We start from the raw sequence: 18,736 nt of genomic DNA, 5'->3' as shown, positions 1-18,736 counted from the left end.
AGGTATTTATAAACATCTCACCCTTTTCACGCTACAAAAGTAATTAATCTGTTTACTCTGTAAAGGGCACTTTCAGTTCATTATTAGCAAAAATGCTTCACACAATGCATGTAAATAGTCTTGGAACTGTTTGTGACCAAGAACGCCAGCATTACATCAAACTGCATATTTGGAATAAAATCATTAAAACAGACAAACAGCTGCAAGCGCCGCTTCAGGGATCGATGAGAACAGTACGGGCTCACTGAAAAAGTGATGCAGTGGAAATAAATCTTAAGCTTGAAGACAGATTTAGAATAACTTTGGCAAATAATATTTATAGCAAGACAGCAGCTAATAAAGTTATCCCTTTTCGGTGGATTAGTCAAACCGATACAGGTATGATGGCTTAAGTGTAATGAAAGTCAAAAAAGGGACTGAAATTAGATTTCCTCAGGGGTTTTACAAATCCTGGAGGTGGAAGCATCAATCTTGAACTGTTTGTTTTCTTTTGTTCGTGAGCCAGAGTGCAGATGGACTGCTGTTTTAAATGCAAACACAAGAGGAAAGAAATGATAAGCCTTACATTAATCCCATACTAGACTTATAAAGGATCTGTAAAAACTGTACGGACCTTCTACTTTATATGTAAAGTACATGTTTAAAGAGTTAATATATGGAAAAGTTTAAAATGTTTTCTGAGCCGAGGCTTCAATAAGGTAGAAAATTGTACAGAAACTATTAAAATGACCCAGACTTGACCATTTGCACACATGTTGAGCCACGTGGATAAACAGCTTCTAAACGCCATCCACATGATCCGTTTCACGGCTCCGTGTTCTTCTGGCAAGACACCTGCACACTTATAACATGCTTGATTCTGAGCAACGAGATATGTAAAAGTATAACCAAATGATCTGCGATGAAACGGGGTTGAAAAGAATGAAAATATGTAAAAAAGAAAAAAAGTCTAAGGAATTGTGAATCCTATTAAACAGTGTTCAAACTTAGAGGAGAGCACAGAATAAACCATTTTGAAACAAAGTCACAGTCGTGTGTACCAAGAGGAATTGCAGCTGAAATTGCTAGGAAAGTTCAGGATAAAAAGAGGCACACAAAAATCACTGGAATAAGAAAGAAAGGGCAATTTCAAGAATCAAAACTACCCAACACTTGAAGAAAAAAAGAGCCATTATTACTATGCCAGTGCCAGAGAGCTGCCTGCTGATAGCATGCCAAAAACCACAGAAAAAAGCAACAACAAAAAAAGAAACGCTAACCTCGACGAGTCAAATGTTTAGATTACGTTTGGAGAGAGTTTAACAAAATGCACCTCAAATAGTACACGATTGCTACTGTGAGAAACTGAGGGAGATCCACTGATGGTTTAGAGGTCTGAACCAAAAAGCAACCTTTTTGTAAAACTGACGGAAAGCAGCTGGAGAAAAACTTTCACACTTTTGACCAGACTCTGTGCATATGATGCATTCGGCAGTGGCGCAGGGGCAAAACACAACCCATGTCGGTCTTTGACCCGGTCATCACAGGTTCGAGTCCTGGCCTGATGACTTTTGTCTCATGTTTTCCACCTCTCTTTTTACCCTCTTTCCTGTCTGACCACTCTCAAATAAAGGCCACTAGAGCCAATAAAACCTATTTAAAAAAAGAGAAAGAGACAGTTTGGTTTTGCATGATTGGTTGAATACATGTGGAACCAAACTTTAGAGACAGAAAAAGGTATTTTAAATCAAAAAACAGGAATCCTGAAGAGCCAGTAGCTGAAAACTTTGCATATAGCAACAAGTAAATGACGATGAATCTCTAAGGTGCTGTGTTGCTGGATTTTTCTCTATTTTGCTGGAGGCAGTTTTTTTTTATTTTTAAACTCCAGAAGCTTATTTTATGCCGCACTTGTCCTCTACCCAAACTTTTGTAAGATTAAGTTGCTCAATATTGTGTTCAGGTCAGACAGAGGACAGAGGGAAAGCTGCCAAAATCAGACGGAGCGTTGTAAAAGCCTGGAGAAAAATTAACAATGATCACATTTGGTTATACATACATATATACATTTTTTAAAAAGTCTAGTTTGTGTGATGCATATTTTTAGAGAAATCATTTATGCAGCTGAAATTGAAACCCTGAGACGGTCAGAAAAAACAAAAGATCTTAAAGGAAGGATGAAAATGTTCAACGTCTTAAAGCAAACTCATAAAATTTTTACAAACCAATTCAGCTTTTGAAACAAAAAAAGACTCCCTGAATGTACTGGCTAAACAGTAATAAAAAAAAATCTGTTTAATCTTCCAAGGTTTTCAAAGCGTCCTTCAAAGTCAAGTTCAGCCAGCTCAGAATTTTAAACAGCAGATTTATGAGCGTATATATATATTATTCCTCAGACTGGAGCCAATTATTACCCAGGGAAGAGAGAGAGGATAAAGTAGGCATCCTTTTGATTCACAGATCAGCATCAGCAGATTAATCTGTGAGCAAAACTCTTTCTGCATAATGTTGCCTGTGTCTTTAGATTGTTCCTGAAACAATCCGGAAACATTAAAGTCTAATTTCCCACTGCAAATTCAAATGGGTGAAATCTGAATAATGTCAAATAAAAATGCATGCTGTGAGGGATGAGTCATGATTTACTTTGGTTTCCACAGGTGCCGTTGAGACCCGGTTTCCCTGAGATGGGCTGGACGACTGGACGGTGGACCGGAGGAGACGCGTGGCGTTTGTAGATGGCGTGGGCCTGAGGTGCTGAGGTCTCAGCGCTGGATGTCTCCAGAGGCTGAATGAAAAACTCCTCCTCAGACAACTTAAACAGCCCCGTCTGCAGAAATGAGAAAACGGAAACATTCAGGACATTAGGTTTTACCAGACCATTCATGAAAATATCTTACATAGCATCTGTGAGTGGAGTGTGTAATTATGCAAAAGGGAGGACAATTTGAGCAAGTTGAGTGTAATATTGAACCGGGTTGCCAAGAAAAGCTTGGATGGTATTCTTAGTATGGCATACGAGATAGAGGAAATGTGTTTGTTTGTTTTTTAACGATCCCATTCAATGAAAAAATAAACATTTATTTACAGAAATGACGGTAATTTTACATCAAAAATGTAATTTATCATTGTCACAAATAGCGTGTTAAGTTTAAAAGGAATATTCAATCAATGAAAATGTAAAAACATCACAACTCAGGAAGATTTAACATCCCAAAGGAAGTTTTTATTTTTTTACGTGTTTTGTACTTTAATAAAAATCTGACAATTACAACATAATCACTGTTCTGCATTGAATACAATCACTCTTGTCTACCTTTATGAAAATATTTCTATATATGTACTGATTTCCAGCACTATTTTCAAAGTTCTGCGCAGTTTAGACTATTTTCCTTTAAGCCTGATAACAGAAACGGGTCAGGAAGCTTGATGGAGTAATATGTTTAATCTCAAGTTGTGGCATAAAACCAGAAATGTTTTTGTTTTTTTTAATAGCAAAATATATCCTAATGTAACCTATGCTTTACAGAAAACCAAAATCTGTCAGAAAAAGCATTTCTTATCCGCTGGGGAAATGCCATGCTTTGAAAAGCTAAAACCTTGTTGTAAATTATTGACTTTGCCTTGAAAATGATGCACAGCGGCCATTTCTGTGAGGCTAAAAGCTAAGAGTCACCATTAAGTGCATCAGGCTTGAATGGGTCAATATGACAGCTAAGTGCAACTTAAAGTTCATGATCTTGACAGCTTTCAGGTTTTCCAGCCCTCAGAACCCAACTGGTGCCTTTACAGAACCTCCTCTCTTGGAAGGGAGAACTCAGCGGGAAATTGCACGTATTTGAGGGGTTTTAATGTTTTTGCTTTCTGTCTTTATAAAACACCAGATGAAAGCATTACTTCTTTTTCCATTTTGAAACTTGAATAAAATCATTCAGTTATTATTGTTTTTTTATTGGTGTTAACTAAAAAAGACAATTCCATTTTAATATAGGCAGTACTAGGAATAAAAAAAATAAAAATAAAAATGTTTTTATTTTAGAAAATAGATCTGACACATAATTATTTTTCCCCCCACAAAAATAACTAGTGCCAGAAATAATTTAGCAATTTTGGGAGTTTACCTTTTTTCAAGTTTAAATGTACCTAATGCAGGTCTTACCAAGATTCATCATATCAAGTAGTTCCCTTTCGACTGCCTAAAATCTTCAAACCTAACCTACAATTTGCAATAAAATAACATTTTCAAATAAGATATATATTTTTTTTAAATATGCCTTTTTAGTAACCTATGTTGCAGTCTTCTGACCCAAATAGCCAACTTATAGAAAGAAGTACTTGTTGAACACATGTAATATACAAATATATGGCAGGTATGCAGAGAAACAGTGGAAGGATGGGATGAAATATACAAAATGAGGTTACAAAGTGATAAATAAATAATAATAATGGCACAAATAAAATGTATCTGAAGCTTTGTTTGATTTTTACTTCACCTGCAGTAGTTGTTAGAAGTAAAGTTCGAACATTTGACTTGATGTTTCTCTAAGCTTTAACTTTCGTGTGTCAAACAGAATTTCTTTCAAATGGGAAAGACAGGACAGCGTGCAGTTAAAGTGCGTCAAAAGTATGTTTATTTTCTATAATTTATGGAATGGCTACCCTGAATTATGGACAAACTTGGCCATGTCTCCAATCAGTGTCATAATTACCAAGAAACTGTAGCAAACTAAGCTGGACAAAGACCAATGCTAATATTGGCTTCACAGACGGGCCCCGTTTAGTGAGTAGCCAGAGACCCCAAGATATTTTATATGAAATTGGCTGATGATTTGTTTCTCAACAAGTTAATGTTTCAAAGCATGAAAAATAAAAATAAATAAGCAGCAATAGTTCAGAAACAAATAACAACCTTCTTCCATAGCCATGTCAATCATCCCCAGAACTAAATCCTATAGAAAACCAGCAGGATAAGCGGAAGAGTCGCTGAGATGAGACCAAGGACCCCCTGACAATCCAGAGATTGTGCAAAGACAAACATTAGAACAGTCCCTCCATCTGTAAGCTCTAGCCCAGCATGACGTTCTGCTGGCAAAAGGAGGTTGTCAAAGTGACACTGGTGTTTCTCTACAGGAGAATTTGGTTTTCTTCCTAGTGTACTCAGATTGAAACCTGGATATTTCTGACACTTCCAGTGTCAGATTACAAAAGCACAATAAAAGATCTTTACCAACAAACTGTAAATATTGTCTTGTAAAAGCACCTATAAAGTAGAGAAGACCTGATAGCATGCAATACAGACGGATTTTTTTAGAATTATATGAAACTTTGCTAAGATGACAGTCAAAGCAGTACATAGAAAATAAAATCTATGTATTAGAATGAAAAGGTAGCTAATCCATGACCTGCAAACCCTGATAAAGAATGGAAAAGCACAGCTACAAAAGCTACTTTTCCACATCATACATTTCAGTGACGGGGACACCAGGAAACAATATCAATGGCCACTCTTTGTCTTTTCCTTCTGACCATCCTGGCCTTATATTTAACTCCCGTCCATCATCTGATCCGGTTAACTCTCCTTCAGCTGTCAAGGAGCTTCCGTGGAGCTCAGACAGGAGGGCTGGCATACTAAACGGACTACAAGGTGAACGCTGAACGGTGCGCCAGGGACGGCCACTCATGTCACCAACAGATTCAGAGACAGACAGGGGTAGCAGAAATGTAATACGAGCATGTGAAGAAGGTCATTTACGGATCTTGTGCAGTAGACAGATCAGAGGAGTAATTGTCCCTGGGTTTTTCAGAGCAGACGCATTTGTTCTCGTATTTAACCTACATGCCATCTAGCATCAGAAGATACTCAAGTGAAATAGAAAACATTTCAACATTTGTCTTAAAGATCAGGCTGGATTGTAAAATGAGTGTCCTTCTACCGGGCATGTTATGAGTTCCTCTTTTGGAGTGTTGTGTGTTAATAAGTAAAGACAACGGTTTAAAAAAAAAGAAAAAAAAAAAAGTATTTGTGATGCCAGGACTGATGCAATGAGCGACAGGTGAAATGAAATCATATCACATCTCCTGTGTGTAGACAAGCAGTAATGAAATGTTCTGCCCAGATTTACTGCAAACAAAAGATGCCTGAGTCTTATAATGCAAGTGATTTTATTACCACCAGACTTTTTTTGGATGTGCGGACTAAGGAAAATAAAAATAAATACCTTTGCACCCTGCACTTGTTGGTGTGCCACCAGTCTTTGTAAATTCTAACTTATCTCTGCACCGGTGCTGAAGTCTGCATCCCTCATTGTAGCAGAGTTCTTAGGAGACAGTATTCCTGGCATGACCCAAAGGTTGCAAGTATAAGCCATCTTCTCTTAGAAGTTCTCATTTTTGATGGAAAGATACATTTTTATAAGTATGGGGTAAACAAGAAAATATCCATGATCCATTTTTAAGCTGCACTGTCAACAAAATGCAAGTTTCCTAGAGAGGTTTGGGGAAATCTCTCCACAGTAAAGCTTTTCCCCTCGGTTATTGACCTCATGCGTGTTGCATGTCTAATTTTGTAATCCAGAACATCGATGCTCTTTGAAGGAATATAAAGTTTTCTGTGGAAAAAAGTGGGGTTTGCATTGCAAATGATAGAGCCTGAGATTTCCTGGGCAATTTTGAACCTGCACAAAAACGTCCAAATGGCGGCGGTGGCCACATCGGCAGACTGAAGCAGAACTGGGAACACTGGGCTCATGCCAAAGCTACAACACCATTACATTCAAACCTGTTGCACTGGGTTTCACTGAAAACCTTTCACCTGCACACTCTCATGCTAATCAGATGGCAACAATGCAGATGGATTTTTTTTTTTCCTTTTTAGGGCCAAGCCTGATCAGACTACAGAACTCATGGAGGTGCAGAAACGTCCCCTGTGAAGATTATAGTGTTCCCTCTAAGAGCCAGCCTGCTCCAGATGTGTTTTATCTGGTGTCAGTGCTGGGATGAAGAGAACAGGAAGTTGGCAAGGAAAACCCATTTTGATGATGGGGGGGTGCAGAAGTCATAATTGCCTTCACACTGCAATTAGGTTTTCACAACTATCCTGATGCCCAGACATATTTAAACAGTTTTAATGTCCTGAATCCTGTATGCAGGGCATAATTTTCTCAAGAAATGGCTGAAAATCAAATAACATTCTTTTTTACTTCTGTTACAAGTCAAGTTGCTAAAGCTGCAGTATGCAACTTTTATAAATATGTTTCACGTTGTTTTTTTTATTAAATGTTCTCGTTAAAACTGTCCCCATGTCGTTAGCGTACAACAGGAGGCAGAATCTGTGAAAAAAATAAAAGAGAATAAAGCTCCTCTGCCTCCTTCCTGTTTTTCTTGTATTACTGGAAATATTCAGCTCCCAGTCAGAAACAACCAATCAGAGACAGGAGGAAGGACTCGGCTCTGTCCACCATGCTCAGTGTGCTAATGGCAGAAAAATAACTTACCGTTACAGGAAATCTGTTTATCCACCATCATCGGTGGTCATGCTAACGAGCCTGAGCATCAGGCTCCTGTATGGGGAAGCAGAGAGCAATATGGAGGGAGTGAGCAGTGTGTACACGAGGATGATTGACAGTAAGAACCGTCTCCTGGCTCTGATTGGTTGTTTCTCTACCATAATCCTTAGTTGTAGCTGGGGAATAAGGCTATTTGTCAACCCTAGAAAATCACTACAGCCCTGAATAATTATTTTGTAGATTCTGTGAGCAATGGTCCCCAGCTGCAAAAATTCATATCAACGCCATTAAATTCTGCTACATACATTTTTGACCTAGTTCAGGATCTGGTTGGGAAAAGTTATTTGTGACCTCAAAACGTCCAAGGTTTACATATCACATATATTAATTACAACGCTGGTAGTGGTCAGGAGTCCTGGTGGTGCCAGTCTGCCCCACGGAGGCCGTGGCAGCAGTGTAGTTTACCACCATCAGCGCGTGAACGGGTGAATGCAGCGTAAAGCGCTTAGTGGATCCTCTGGCTCAGATAAAGCACTATACAAGTACAGGGCATTTGCCATTTAACACCAATTCATAAATCCACCACCCCCAATCCACCAGAACAATAAGCTGAATTTCTACAGTGTCTTAGGTAATGGAAAAACTGATGGCAGAGGAAAATATTAAAACATAGAAATAATAGTTAATATATTCTAAACCATATGTAATGTAGCTTTCAATCATTCCCACTTTTTATTTCCTACTTTATTTACAAAATCTATTAAAATCTGGATCTTAGACAAAAATGTCAACGTGACTATAGCTAAGCACATACTATTTCATACACTTTCTGCTTGATAGTGTAATATTAGCTTTTTTCTCCAACCTGGTAGTGGGGTTAGAGATGCAAATTAGCAACTTCACTGCAATTTCATATATTTACATGCAAATGTTAATGTGCCTTATCTCATTTTTTAATCCAGGATACAAGGAGCCTTAGGGGTTTCCTTATGGCCAGTACAAATACCTAAAATCAAGGCAGTTCTATTAGGAATTTCTAAGATCATTTTCTCTTTTTATTATTTGAGACTCGGTTTCAGAATTTTGTTCATTTCTTTGGACACAAAGCATGTACGCAGCAGCATACAGAAATGAAACGACCAAAAGCAACAGATTTATTTCCCCTAGAGACTGATGGCAGAGACGTTTCAGAAGATTTGTGTATTGTGTTTACGGATCTGCTCCACCTCAAACAAACTTACAAGAACAAAAAAACAAACAAAAAAAACCCACCCTGAACAGATCGTAACATCTGAGCCACCTGCTCTAAACCCCTCTGCTCATCTGATCACATCTGCTCACTAAGAAAACATCTGGCATAACTTTTCAGATATTACAGATAAATGTCAACTTTCTGAAAATTAAATCAAATGCTTTTTTAAAAACATGCTCTACTTTAAATTGTTCATTATAAAGGACAAAATGAAGCAACGTTTGGAGGCTATGTGCTGCTCCAGCTGGTGTTTTCAGCAGCAGCTGACAGTCTGAGACAGATGACGGAGGGTTAAAGTCTCTGTGTGTGAAGTTTTGTGTCGTATGACAAGATTTGAGTGGAAGTTGCTGAGAATGAATTTCCAGGTATGTGTGTATTTTTACTATCATCTCCCAGGCTAAAACCTGGCTTCAGAGTGGTTTTAGTATAAATCATCTGTCGTCCTCAGTGAGGTCAAATGTGTCCTCATGTGGGTTTTTAGAACCAGCTGGCAGTCTGAGCTCTGCCAGAGGAACAAGAGGCGAAGTAAACAAAGTCGAGCTATAGCTTATAAGTCACCGAGAGGCATTGGTCACACAGGGCTGATTACTGGCCAGCAGAGACAACACCAGAATCTAAACATACCGTGGAGGCATCTGCAGGTAACTTTACATGCTACTTAATATTCTGCAGCCACCTAACAGGCTGCAAATTGATCCAAGTAGGGATTTTAACCGTCACATTTGTGCTTTACGGTTTGATCGGCGTGCAAAAATGACGGAAAAGAAAAGGAAACTGAGCAACTGGAGACACTTTTTGATCCACCTCTATCGCAGCTAACGTATTACTTGACAATTATTCACAATCCTTTCAGCCCTAAACAGATGAGATGAAATGTTGTTGTTTTTTTACTTAAAGAGAGGCTGAAAATTTAATTCTGTCCATGCTTACAGCGTTTGAACAGTGGTCACCTCAATGCAACAGCTGTGGTTCTTGGTATTAATTACTACCACCAGTAGGATATTTCTAAGTTTCATTTTGTGGCGATGCCCACCACATTCACCTTTTTTTACTTGGAGCATCTGCCCCTTTAACGGTCTTAGTCCTCCTTCAAGTAGTTAAGACTCAGTCCAAAAGATGTTTTCATTTCGAAATAGCAATGATCGCTGCGACGGAGAAAATGCTTTGGACTCCAGGAAAAAACGAATTCACAGAACAATTGAGCAGAATGTTAAAGTGGGTAAGTCTGATTTTCAAAACCCTTCCCACTGGAACCGTCTTTTAAAAAATAAACCCAGGCAGCACAGACCCATTGTTAATGAATCTCTCAGGGAACTGGTTCCACGCAAAGTGCAAAGACATTTCCTCAAATAAATATAAGGAATCGATATTTTATCGACTACACACTTTATAAATGCGCCGAGCCCAAGCAACTGTAAGACAGACTATGAAATTACACATCACAGGGTGTCGGCGAGGAGCTGCAGCTGCATATGGTAGGAAATGTTTTTCTTTCAGGTTGAAATCAGGGTTTATTCCAATATAAATGCCCCGAGGCAGTGGAGAATCTATAAAATATCCAAACATGTTTTGGTTTTATATTAACCGATTAAGCAAATGTTTTTCTTAACTGACAACTAGCTTAACACATTTACCTAAACTTTAATAAACTGCAAGTTAAAAATAACGGACAGAAAACGAGGATCGCTCTCAAACAGGAAGTACATCTGCTTCTTACTTTGCTTTGAAGATCATTTCTAACAGTATGTTTGCTGAACAGAAAGTTTACACTCACGCGGGAGAGACAGGAAATAAAAATTAATATATTAAAAAAAAAGTTCTCACACAGTTTCCAAAGACTGGTTTTATGAATTAGCTGGTTCTTGGAATACAAGAGTTCCTCTAAACAACAACAATCTGGCAGCTGAAGCACAAAAACAGATAAAACAATAAGAACTGTACTGTGTTGTACAATTATAAGCCTAGCTCAGCATATTTCAATAAAAGACATTAAGAAAAAGGACAAAGGGCTCATAAAACATTTCTGAAATGGTTAACTAACATCCAGTGCAATGAATCGCCTTGAGGAATCCCCCATTAGCAAATAGAGACCACCTGTGCGTAATGTAATCTTACTATAAAACCAGATGTTTGTGGAGGTTTATTAGAGAACAGCAGGAAAGAGCAATCAAGATGAAAGAGCACAGCGGACTGCTCAGGGACTGTGTCGGGTTACAAAACCAAACCTCAAGCTCTCAGCACCTTAAAGCATTCTTCAAAACAGAAGAGTCCATCACGGTCACAAACATGCTAGACATGCTTGTCCACATAAACAGACAGGCCAGGCAGGCGGAGTATTCATCCGATCCAGCCAAGCGGTAACCCCAGAGGAGCTGCAGGGAACCACAGCTTAAAGTAGGACATTAAAGCACTTCACACAGTGCTTCAATGAAATAATGGCAAGAAGAAAGCCGTACGAAGTCACTCTGAAGGTTGGCAAACGTCACATGGAGCACACAATGTGCATCCAACTGAAAACCCCATTCTCAAGGCGTGGCCGAATCACGCTGTGGGGATGCTTTTCCTCAGGGAGAAGACGCAGATTTGATGGGAACATGGACGCAGCCGAGCTCAGAGGAATCCTGGAGGAAAACGAGTCAAAAGCAGCAAGAGCCTCGAAACCAGCTTTCCTCACGAGACCGAGGCGATGGATCCTGAACATACCACCAGAGCTACAAAGGAGCGGTTTAAAGTCAAATCATTTTTGTGTGATGAAATTGACCAGTTAGGATCTGAACCAAGTAAAGGATCTCGATGAAAACGGACATTCCCAGACACTATCCATGTCTGTCAGGGTGCTCAGTCATATTCAGTGAATTAGGATTTATTCAAAAAAATTGTACTCACTGAAACATTATGTAGGTTAATTACACACACTGTTTCTGTTAAGGATGATTTTCAGCTAATGGAAAATATGAGATTTAAGATTAGAATACCTCAGAACAATTACAAAAAACTGACAGGAGAAATGTGGGCTTAATGAAAATCAAACCAATGTTTAATAGCTGCTTAAAGGGTTGTTCTTTTAAACTCCTCATCAGATGGCATATTCTGTCATATTGATTGTCAGGAATGTATATTCTAATCATGGGCCGCTTCGTGTTGGTCAATATTACTCAAACAGCAATTACATTCTGACACATGTGACAAAATATATAAAAAGCTCAAGCAATGCATATTGCTTTCAGCTCACAGAGAGTAATACCAATTATTTTAATGTTATGCTTCAGACACTGTCGTAAGATCAGCCCAGAATATTTTACATTGGACATTTGAAGGCAGGCTGCATGAATATTAATAGCCACTGATAGCAGGTTTGAATCCGACTCTATAATTTGAAATCCTCCCATTTGCATGTTTCAGACAAAAATATGGAATAGCTAGAGGGCAGATTTAATAAGAAATATTATTACAGCATGACGATAATCCCCTGTCTGATCTCTGTATGCCACTTTCCGTCCACACCATTTGGGTCTGAAAAGGACTAAAGCAATAATGACATTTTTAGAGTATTTACTAAAATGTCTTTCTTAAAGGGATCAGAGAGCAGCTTCCCAACAAAGGTATGTGTGGACATTTGGGGGGGAAAAAATGAATACCTGGACTTGTGTGAATTTTTAATGGCTCTCTATCACTTGCAATCTAGACAATCATTAAGTTTGGTGTGGTTAAATTGCATGCAACCTTGTCTGCAGACATGGCGGTGGATTAAGTGGAGCAGAAATCACTAGCTGCATTTTGAATTAAGTTGATTTAAATTTAAAATGTGCAGAAAATGCCCCACGCTTGGCTTCCTACTCTTATCTTGCCAAACGCGCTGAAGGGTGTACTCACGTCAACTAAGCACCGTTTTATCTTTGTGACCCAAATGAAGTGAAATAATGTCAACATGTCAGACCATGAGAACTAAATGTTGAATGCTCTGAACAAAAAAAAAAAAAAAACCAAACAAACCAACAAAAACAAACTCTTTAAGATGGTGTGTTTGTTTCTGAGATGCAATTGCACAGTGGCGCAGTTGGTAGAGCTGTTGCCTTGCAGCAAGAAGGTCCTGGGTTCGATTCCCGGCCCGGGGTCTTTCTGCATGGAGTTTGCATGTTCTCCCTGTGCAAGGTGGGTTCTCTCCGGGTTCTCCGGCTTCCTCCCACAGTCCAAAAACATGACTGTCAGGTTAATTGGTTTCTCTAGATTCTCCCTAGGTGTGAGTGTGTGTGTGAATGGTTGTTTGTCCTGTATGTCTCTGTGTTGCCCTGAACCCCACCTGAACCCCACCTCTCGCCCAAAACGTAGCTGGAGAGGAACCAGCAACCCTCCTGACCCCATTAGGGACAAGGATGAACAGAAAATGAATGGATGGATGAATTTGGGGCTTAAAAGTCTCGTTTAATGTAACTCCACAGAATCACAATCAGATTGAAGTCTGGACTTTCATCGGGCCACTTCAGGACCTGAACTGCATTTTTATCTTGCCATTCTGAAGCGGATCTGCTGGTGTGCTTTGGATCGCTGTCCTGATGCTTAACCTGTGTGTCTTTACACTTCAGGTCACAAAGGCTGAACTCTACTTTGCAGAAATGGCTTTATAAACATTTTGTTTCAAACAGTTTGGCCCTAATTAATCTCTTTGAAAAAGACCCAACTGAAACTGAACCACTTACGGGAGATCTCTCATTTAAAAAGTGCAAACTATATTTTCACATTAGGCAAATAGGACTTGGATTACCTTTTTTTATCTACAAGTTAAGTCATATTTATATTATAGCTGATTTAACTTACTCAACTTTTTTTAAAGTTTGATTTAAGAAAAGAGTTCCACTAAAGTTTTGCAAAAAGTAAATTAAAATGTAAAAAAAAAACAACAACATCCAACCATTTAAAAAAAAGTCAAGATTTTCAGTCAATGTAAAACAATTACACATACAAACTGATGCTGGAATACAAAAGTTTCTTCCTTTTTTTTCAATAATCTTTTAAAAATATTTAACAAGTAAAACCAGCCAAGAATAAAAGAAGCAATCAAAGAACAAGTGTTGTCTTTCTTTGCCATTATCCTGCAGTGGGCTGAAACGTTTAGTCAACATAAGCCTTAGAAAACTGCTTCATTCAGAACATTGCAGATTTTTAAATTATTTTTTTTTAAAAGTAGCCCTAGTACTTGAAAAGTTGTTTAGTCAGACTGTCATTCCAATCCAAAAGTAGCATGCAGTGCTGAGCTGCTCTGCACAGTTGCAGATACTCGGCGCAATAAAACAATTTTTAATTAAGTCACAAAAAAAAAAACTAAAAAGAAATAATTTCATCACAGCCACTTCACATGGGGCTTTAAAACTTCTGACTCCAACTCCATCTGACTGAAGGTCTTATATAAATCTAAAATGTCTAAGCGCACTTGAGATTCTTGATTTATTAGAAACCGTCTACGCACAAAACTCTTGCATTTTTTAAAATGTTGGGTTCAGTTCTTTATGATCCTCCTGGTGGAACCGAGCAGTTGATGAGTGATTTACATTATACCTGATAAGCCTTCATATGAAAAAATACTGAATTAGATCACAGATAAATCACAAAAGAAAGGTTCTGAACAATGTTTAATTATATTTGATCAACCTTTACAGGCAGGACAAGAATAGAAGAGCCTGTTTGAAAAACGGATCAAGTTAAGGCACAAGGATGGGAGTCCGTGTCTTTCAGCGGTTACTTAACTAGAGGAATAATTTGAAGACAAAATTGTCCATTTGTCCCGAGTTTATCTTTCAGAGCTAAAAGGCACATCTTTAAAATGTTAATTTGCTGTATTTATAACAACAGCAAAATGTCTGTCGCCTGATCAGAAGTCTACATTCACTCATTGGCATAACCGCCTTTAGTTTAGGTCTTTTTCTAATTTTCTTGAGCTATTCCTTTTCTAAATTCGACGGACTTCATGACTGACAGGAGCAATAACTTTTACAAATATTTGCACGTGAACTGAATCTTACAAACAGATTCCAACTGCATTAGTTGAGGTTATTCAGAGATAATCACCTTAAACAAATAAACAACAGCATCAACACTTTCTGCTAAAAATCCTGTCGCACCATCATGGAGGATGCCAAGAGGGGGGAAAAAAACAAACAAACATCAATCTTTTAAATTTGATATCTCGGGGTTTGACAGAAAGCCAAAAGATTTCTGGAGAAAGTTTCACATTCGGTCGAGAGGTTTTGAACTGTCTTGGCTGCAGGCTTTCAAACCTCGTAAACCTGATGGTGGTGACGGCATCATGCTCCGAGGCCGGTTTGGTGTCACTGACGCTAGTGCACTGCACACAGTGGATGAAATATTAATAATGTCTGAAAAGACCTCCAAATTCTTCTACTTCAGCCTCAAATCTACAGCTAGGTGGTTGGTGTAAAGCAACAATGATCCAAAACATATCAGAAGTGGTTTTATAGAAAAGGCTAACTTTCTGTAAGCTCTGACTAAATTTGTTAATCAAATCTGCAGCAGGGATGGGCCTCCAGAAATAATTCTCCCAGACTCCAAATTGATCTCAGAATGGTAATCAACACAAAAATTAAAACATTATTGAATTTATGTCTCCAACAAGTGTTTTCACATATTAAAAAGCTGTAAGGGCTTATTTGCAAACTTTAATGTGTGTACAACGCAATAATAATCTCACCAAACATTTTGGTCTAGTTTGTAGTGCAAATATCTTAGTACACTTGAAATAAGACAAAAGTAACTTCCAAGTAAATTTTCATATATATAGTTGTGTGTTTTAAGTCAATAAGTTGTTAATATAGTTGAAAAAGGACAGGTTATATCTTAAATAATCTGCCAGTGGAAGCAGTATCTTTTTTTAAATCAATTTTAAATAATTGACTTAAGCTCCTATATCTTGCTGAAAAGTTACTTGTAAGATAATTTTGTCTTATTGCAAGTGTACCGATATTTTCACTAAAACCTAGATCTGTGTTTTTGCAGTGTTTGTGCTCCCATACATTAGACACAAACGCCATGCTTTGACTTTGCTTCAGATCATCGCATTACTCACCAGTCCATTGCATGTGCTTATCGCAGCACTCCCCTTAACGGAGGTCCTGTCCCACACCTCGCCTAGATAATGACACCTGGGGACTCCGGGCCGATGGATCTTGGCCCCTTCCAGGCCACCGTACCTCCTCTCTGTGGTGAACCCCGGAGCCAGCAGGTTTGGGTTAAGGGTCAGGTTCAAGTGCAAGCTGTGGCCGCCGAGCAAAAACTGGTAGAAGACTCGATCGCTGTCGGTTCTCTCCTCGGAGGTTTCCCGGCGCTGCACGCGGCGGGCATGGTGAGACAGGATGTTTGACAGGAAGTGGCCTCTGGCATCGACTCTGGTGGGGTGAACCACTTCATACGGAGGCAGGTCATGCAGAAATCCCTCTGTAAAAGCCACGGTGGGAAAGCATTATGTTTGGGAAGATGGGCTAATGTATCGTGGGAATGAAGAGGGTAATTAAACAATTAAGGGTCTGTAAAGCTGTAAATTAGACTCTGAAACTCTCACCCACATCTCATGACTGCATAATCACGTCATTTATGTGCTTGGATGCAGACGCAGTCCTTCATTAATGCTTCAAAACCTAATTTCCTTTTCACCATTTGCCTTTTACTTTCATGTGCAGTGGGTTAATTGTGGCTTTTAAAATTTGTTCTAATGAAAATGATCCTTAATTTCCTTCATCCTGAAGTGGATGAATGAGCAGGATCAAAAGATGAGTCTCTAAGAGCTCCAGAAGATTGATAAGAACGAAGGAATTTTGCCTTCAAAAGGTGACCTTCCAACTCCACAACCATATTGATATTAGTGCAATAATTGTACATATTATTCAACAACTCCTTTAGAGTATAGTGGGGGAATGTGGATTAGTTTACCCGACATGACATTATAATGTCTCAGAGCTCGATAAGAATAAAAAAAAAATAATCTTTTGGATCCATTCAGGTGTTGCAGGAGAGAAGATGTACAAGCTGCACTATCCTTAGTTGAACTCAAATCCTTTTGACTTGATCTGTCTGTAACTTGACCAATTATAATTTGCATATTTTTTAAGAGACATCATGCAGACTGCCTTAAAGCAATCAGCATATTACTTACAAAACACTGCAGTCAAGGTGATCCCAGTTTAGAGAATAAGGGAGAATTTGATATTTTTCTCATGAAATAGTAATTTAGTTGTTGTGGTACAACAAAAATAGCCCATTTTTATAATCTTTAAAACAGTCTTCATCAGGAGTAAACAATTTCAGACAATCAGATTCACTTTTATCTCTTCCCTCTCCCCCTCATTGCCCCGGATTAAAGGATATCAAGCTTTAAATAAGAGATTACACAAATACAGCCGGGATCCCCAGATCCCACCTGTCTTATATTAAAATAACAAAGCCGTTTTCTCCGACTGCAGCCAGATTTGTGTTTCTTGTGTATACGAAGGTAAAGTCACTGTAATATTTGCTGACAGTCTAGCAACAGCAGCTAGAGGGATACGTCACTGGGAAAAAATCCATCTCACGGTGAACAGAAATGAAATTCTTTACTGTCCCACAATGGGGTGACACAGCGTAGAGATTGAGAAAGATGGTATTGCTGCAAAAAAAGTTATAGTAATGAAATGAATACAAAATGCAGAAAACCTGCAGATTTTTATGTTCAGGTTTGGCACAAAAAGAAGAGACAGGTGGTTACGGCTGAAAAACACTCAAGGTCTGTTGATCTTGAACTTTTATTAGTATTCTGTTTGTCCACCTCAGATATGAGACCTTTACTTTTCTTTTCTTCCAAAGAAAGACTGAGTCCACAGAGAAAACACCTGAATCTGTTGTGTCACAAAGCCACTGTCCTTTAATTCTGATGAAAGAAAATGTTAGCACATGAATCTTTTTATTGCACAGCCCTGAACAAAAACTCATAGATGAGTCATTATGAAAAACATAGAGATCAAAAGTCAGTTTTTTATAATAACTCATCACTTATGTGCACCACGTCTGGTTTATTTTATTTTTTTTTACATTTTTCTTCCTTTAGAGGCCCTATTTGGGCTCCATAGCCGTCCACCGTCACCCTAAAAATCAAAATCTAGCTGAAAATGTTTAGGGGACGTTCTAAACCAACGCAGGTTTCATAAAATAGATGACTTGTTGAAGTTATTTTCACTACATGAAGCAACATTCCCACCCGTCCACGTGAAACATTCACATTAAACATGCCTAAACACGTTCTGAAGTGAAACAAGAACATCGCATACAACTGAGTCCTGCTGAGTTCTGAAACTTTTAAACCCCCGTGGTTTTATTATTTATTTGGAAACAAGTCTTATCAAGGCAGTGTGTGAGAGTTTACTCCCTGTCCTGACATGGGTTACTCGATATTGAGTAAATTTAGACTCATCACCATCCTTGGAGTCTGACTGAGCACACAAACCAATGTTTTTCCAGTGCTGCAATTTTCAAATGGATTACAATCCAATCCAAAATAATATTATAGCAGTGAAAATTGTCCTTCCATCACTGATAAAAGTTTTAGTAACTTTAAATGCAATACTTGTTTTTTTTCTGATTACGCTTCTTCCTTATATTTGGTTTTTCCAAAACCCAGGTTTTAATAAAAATGTCTGACATTAAAACATTTATATTTACAGACATTTTCTTGGTCGTTTTGCTGAACTGATGCAGACTAATAATTGAACCCTCATGATTCAGAGGAACAGCTTTCCCACAGCCAAGAGATGCGTTTGCTGACATTGTAGTTTCAGGAATGAGAAGATTCTGACTGTGTCAGCTTAGACGGAATGACTTGTTGCCAAGCTGAAACATATTAAATCTCTGCAGCCATTTCCAAAAGGTGGCTTCCATTTGTCTAGCGAAACACAAAGGGTGACTTTTTATTTTGGCCAGGCAGTCTGCACAGATGCATCCGGACAATTGAGAATATCTTTGAAAA

At 38.4% G+C, this 18,736-nt stretch overlaps 1 protein-coding gene across 2 annotated transcripts in view; it reads right to left on the bottom strand.

Annotated features, from left to right (window-relative positions):
* Positions 1 to 18,736, bottom strand: part of LOC122847118 (A disintegrin and metalloproteinase with thrombospondin motifs 7) — a 126,698-nt gene that overhangs the window by 105,911 nt on the left and 2,051 nt on the right. For both annotated transcript variants that reach the window (XM_044144499.1, XM_044144489.1), the window contains exons 3-4: positions 15,812 to 16,179; positions 2,623 to 2,806 (exon numbers count right to left, since the gene is read on the bottom strand). In XM_044144499.1, coding sequence (XP_044000434.1) covers positions 2,623 to 2,806; positions 15,812 to 16,179 — 552 coding nt within the window. The remainder of the gene's footprint in view (positions 1 to 2,622; positions 2,807 to 15,811; positions 16,180 to 18,736) is intronic.

The sequence above is a fragment of the Gambusia affinis genome, linkage group LG02, assembly GCF_019740435.1.
Source record: "Gambusia affinis linkage group LG02, SWU_Gaff_1.0, whole genome shotgun sequence".
NCBI classification, from domain to species: Eukaryota; Metazoa; Chordata; class Actinopteri; order Cyprinodontiformes; family Poeciliidae; genus Gambusia; species Gambusia affinis.
The sequence above is the reverse complement of the archived record's forward strand: the minus strand, read 5'-3'. Positions and strand labels throughout refer to the sequence as shown.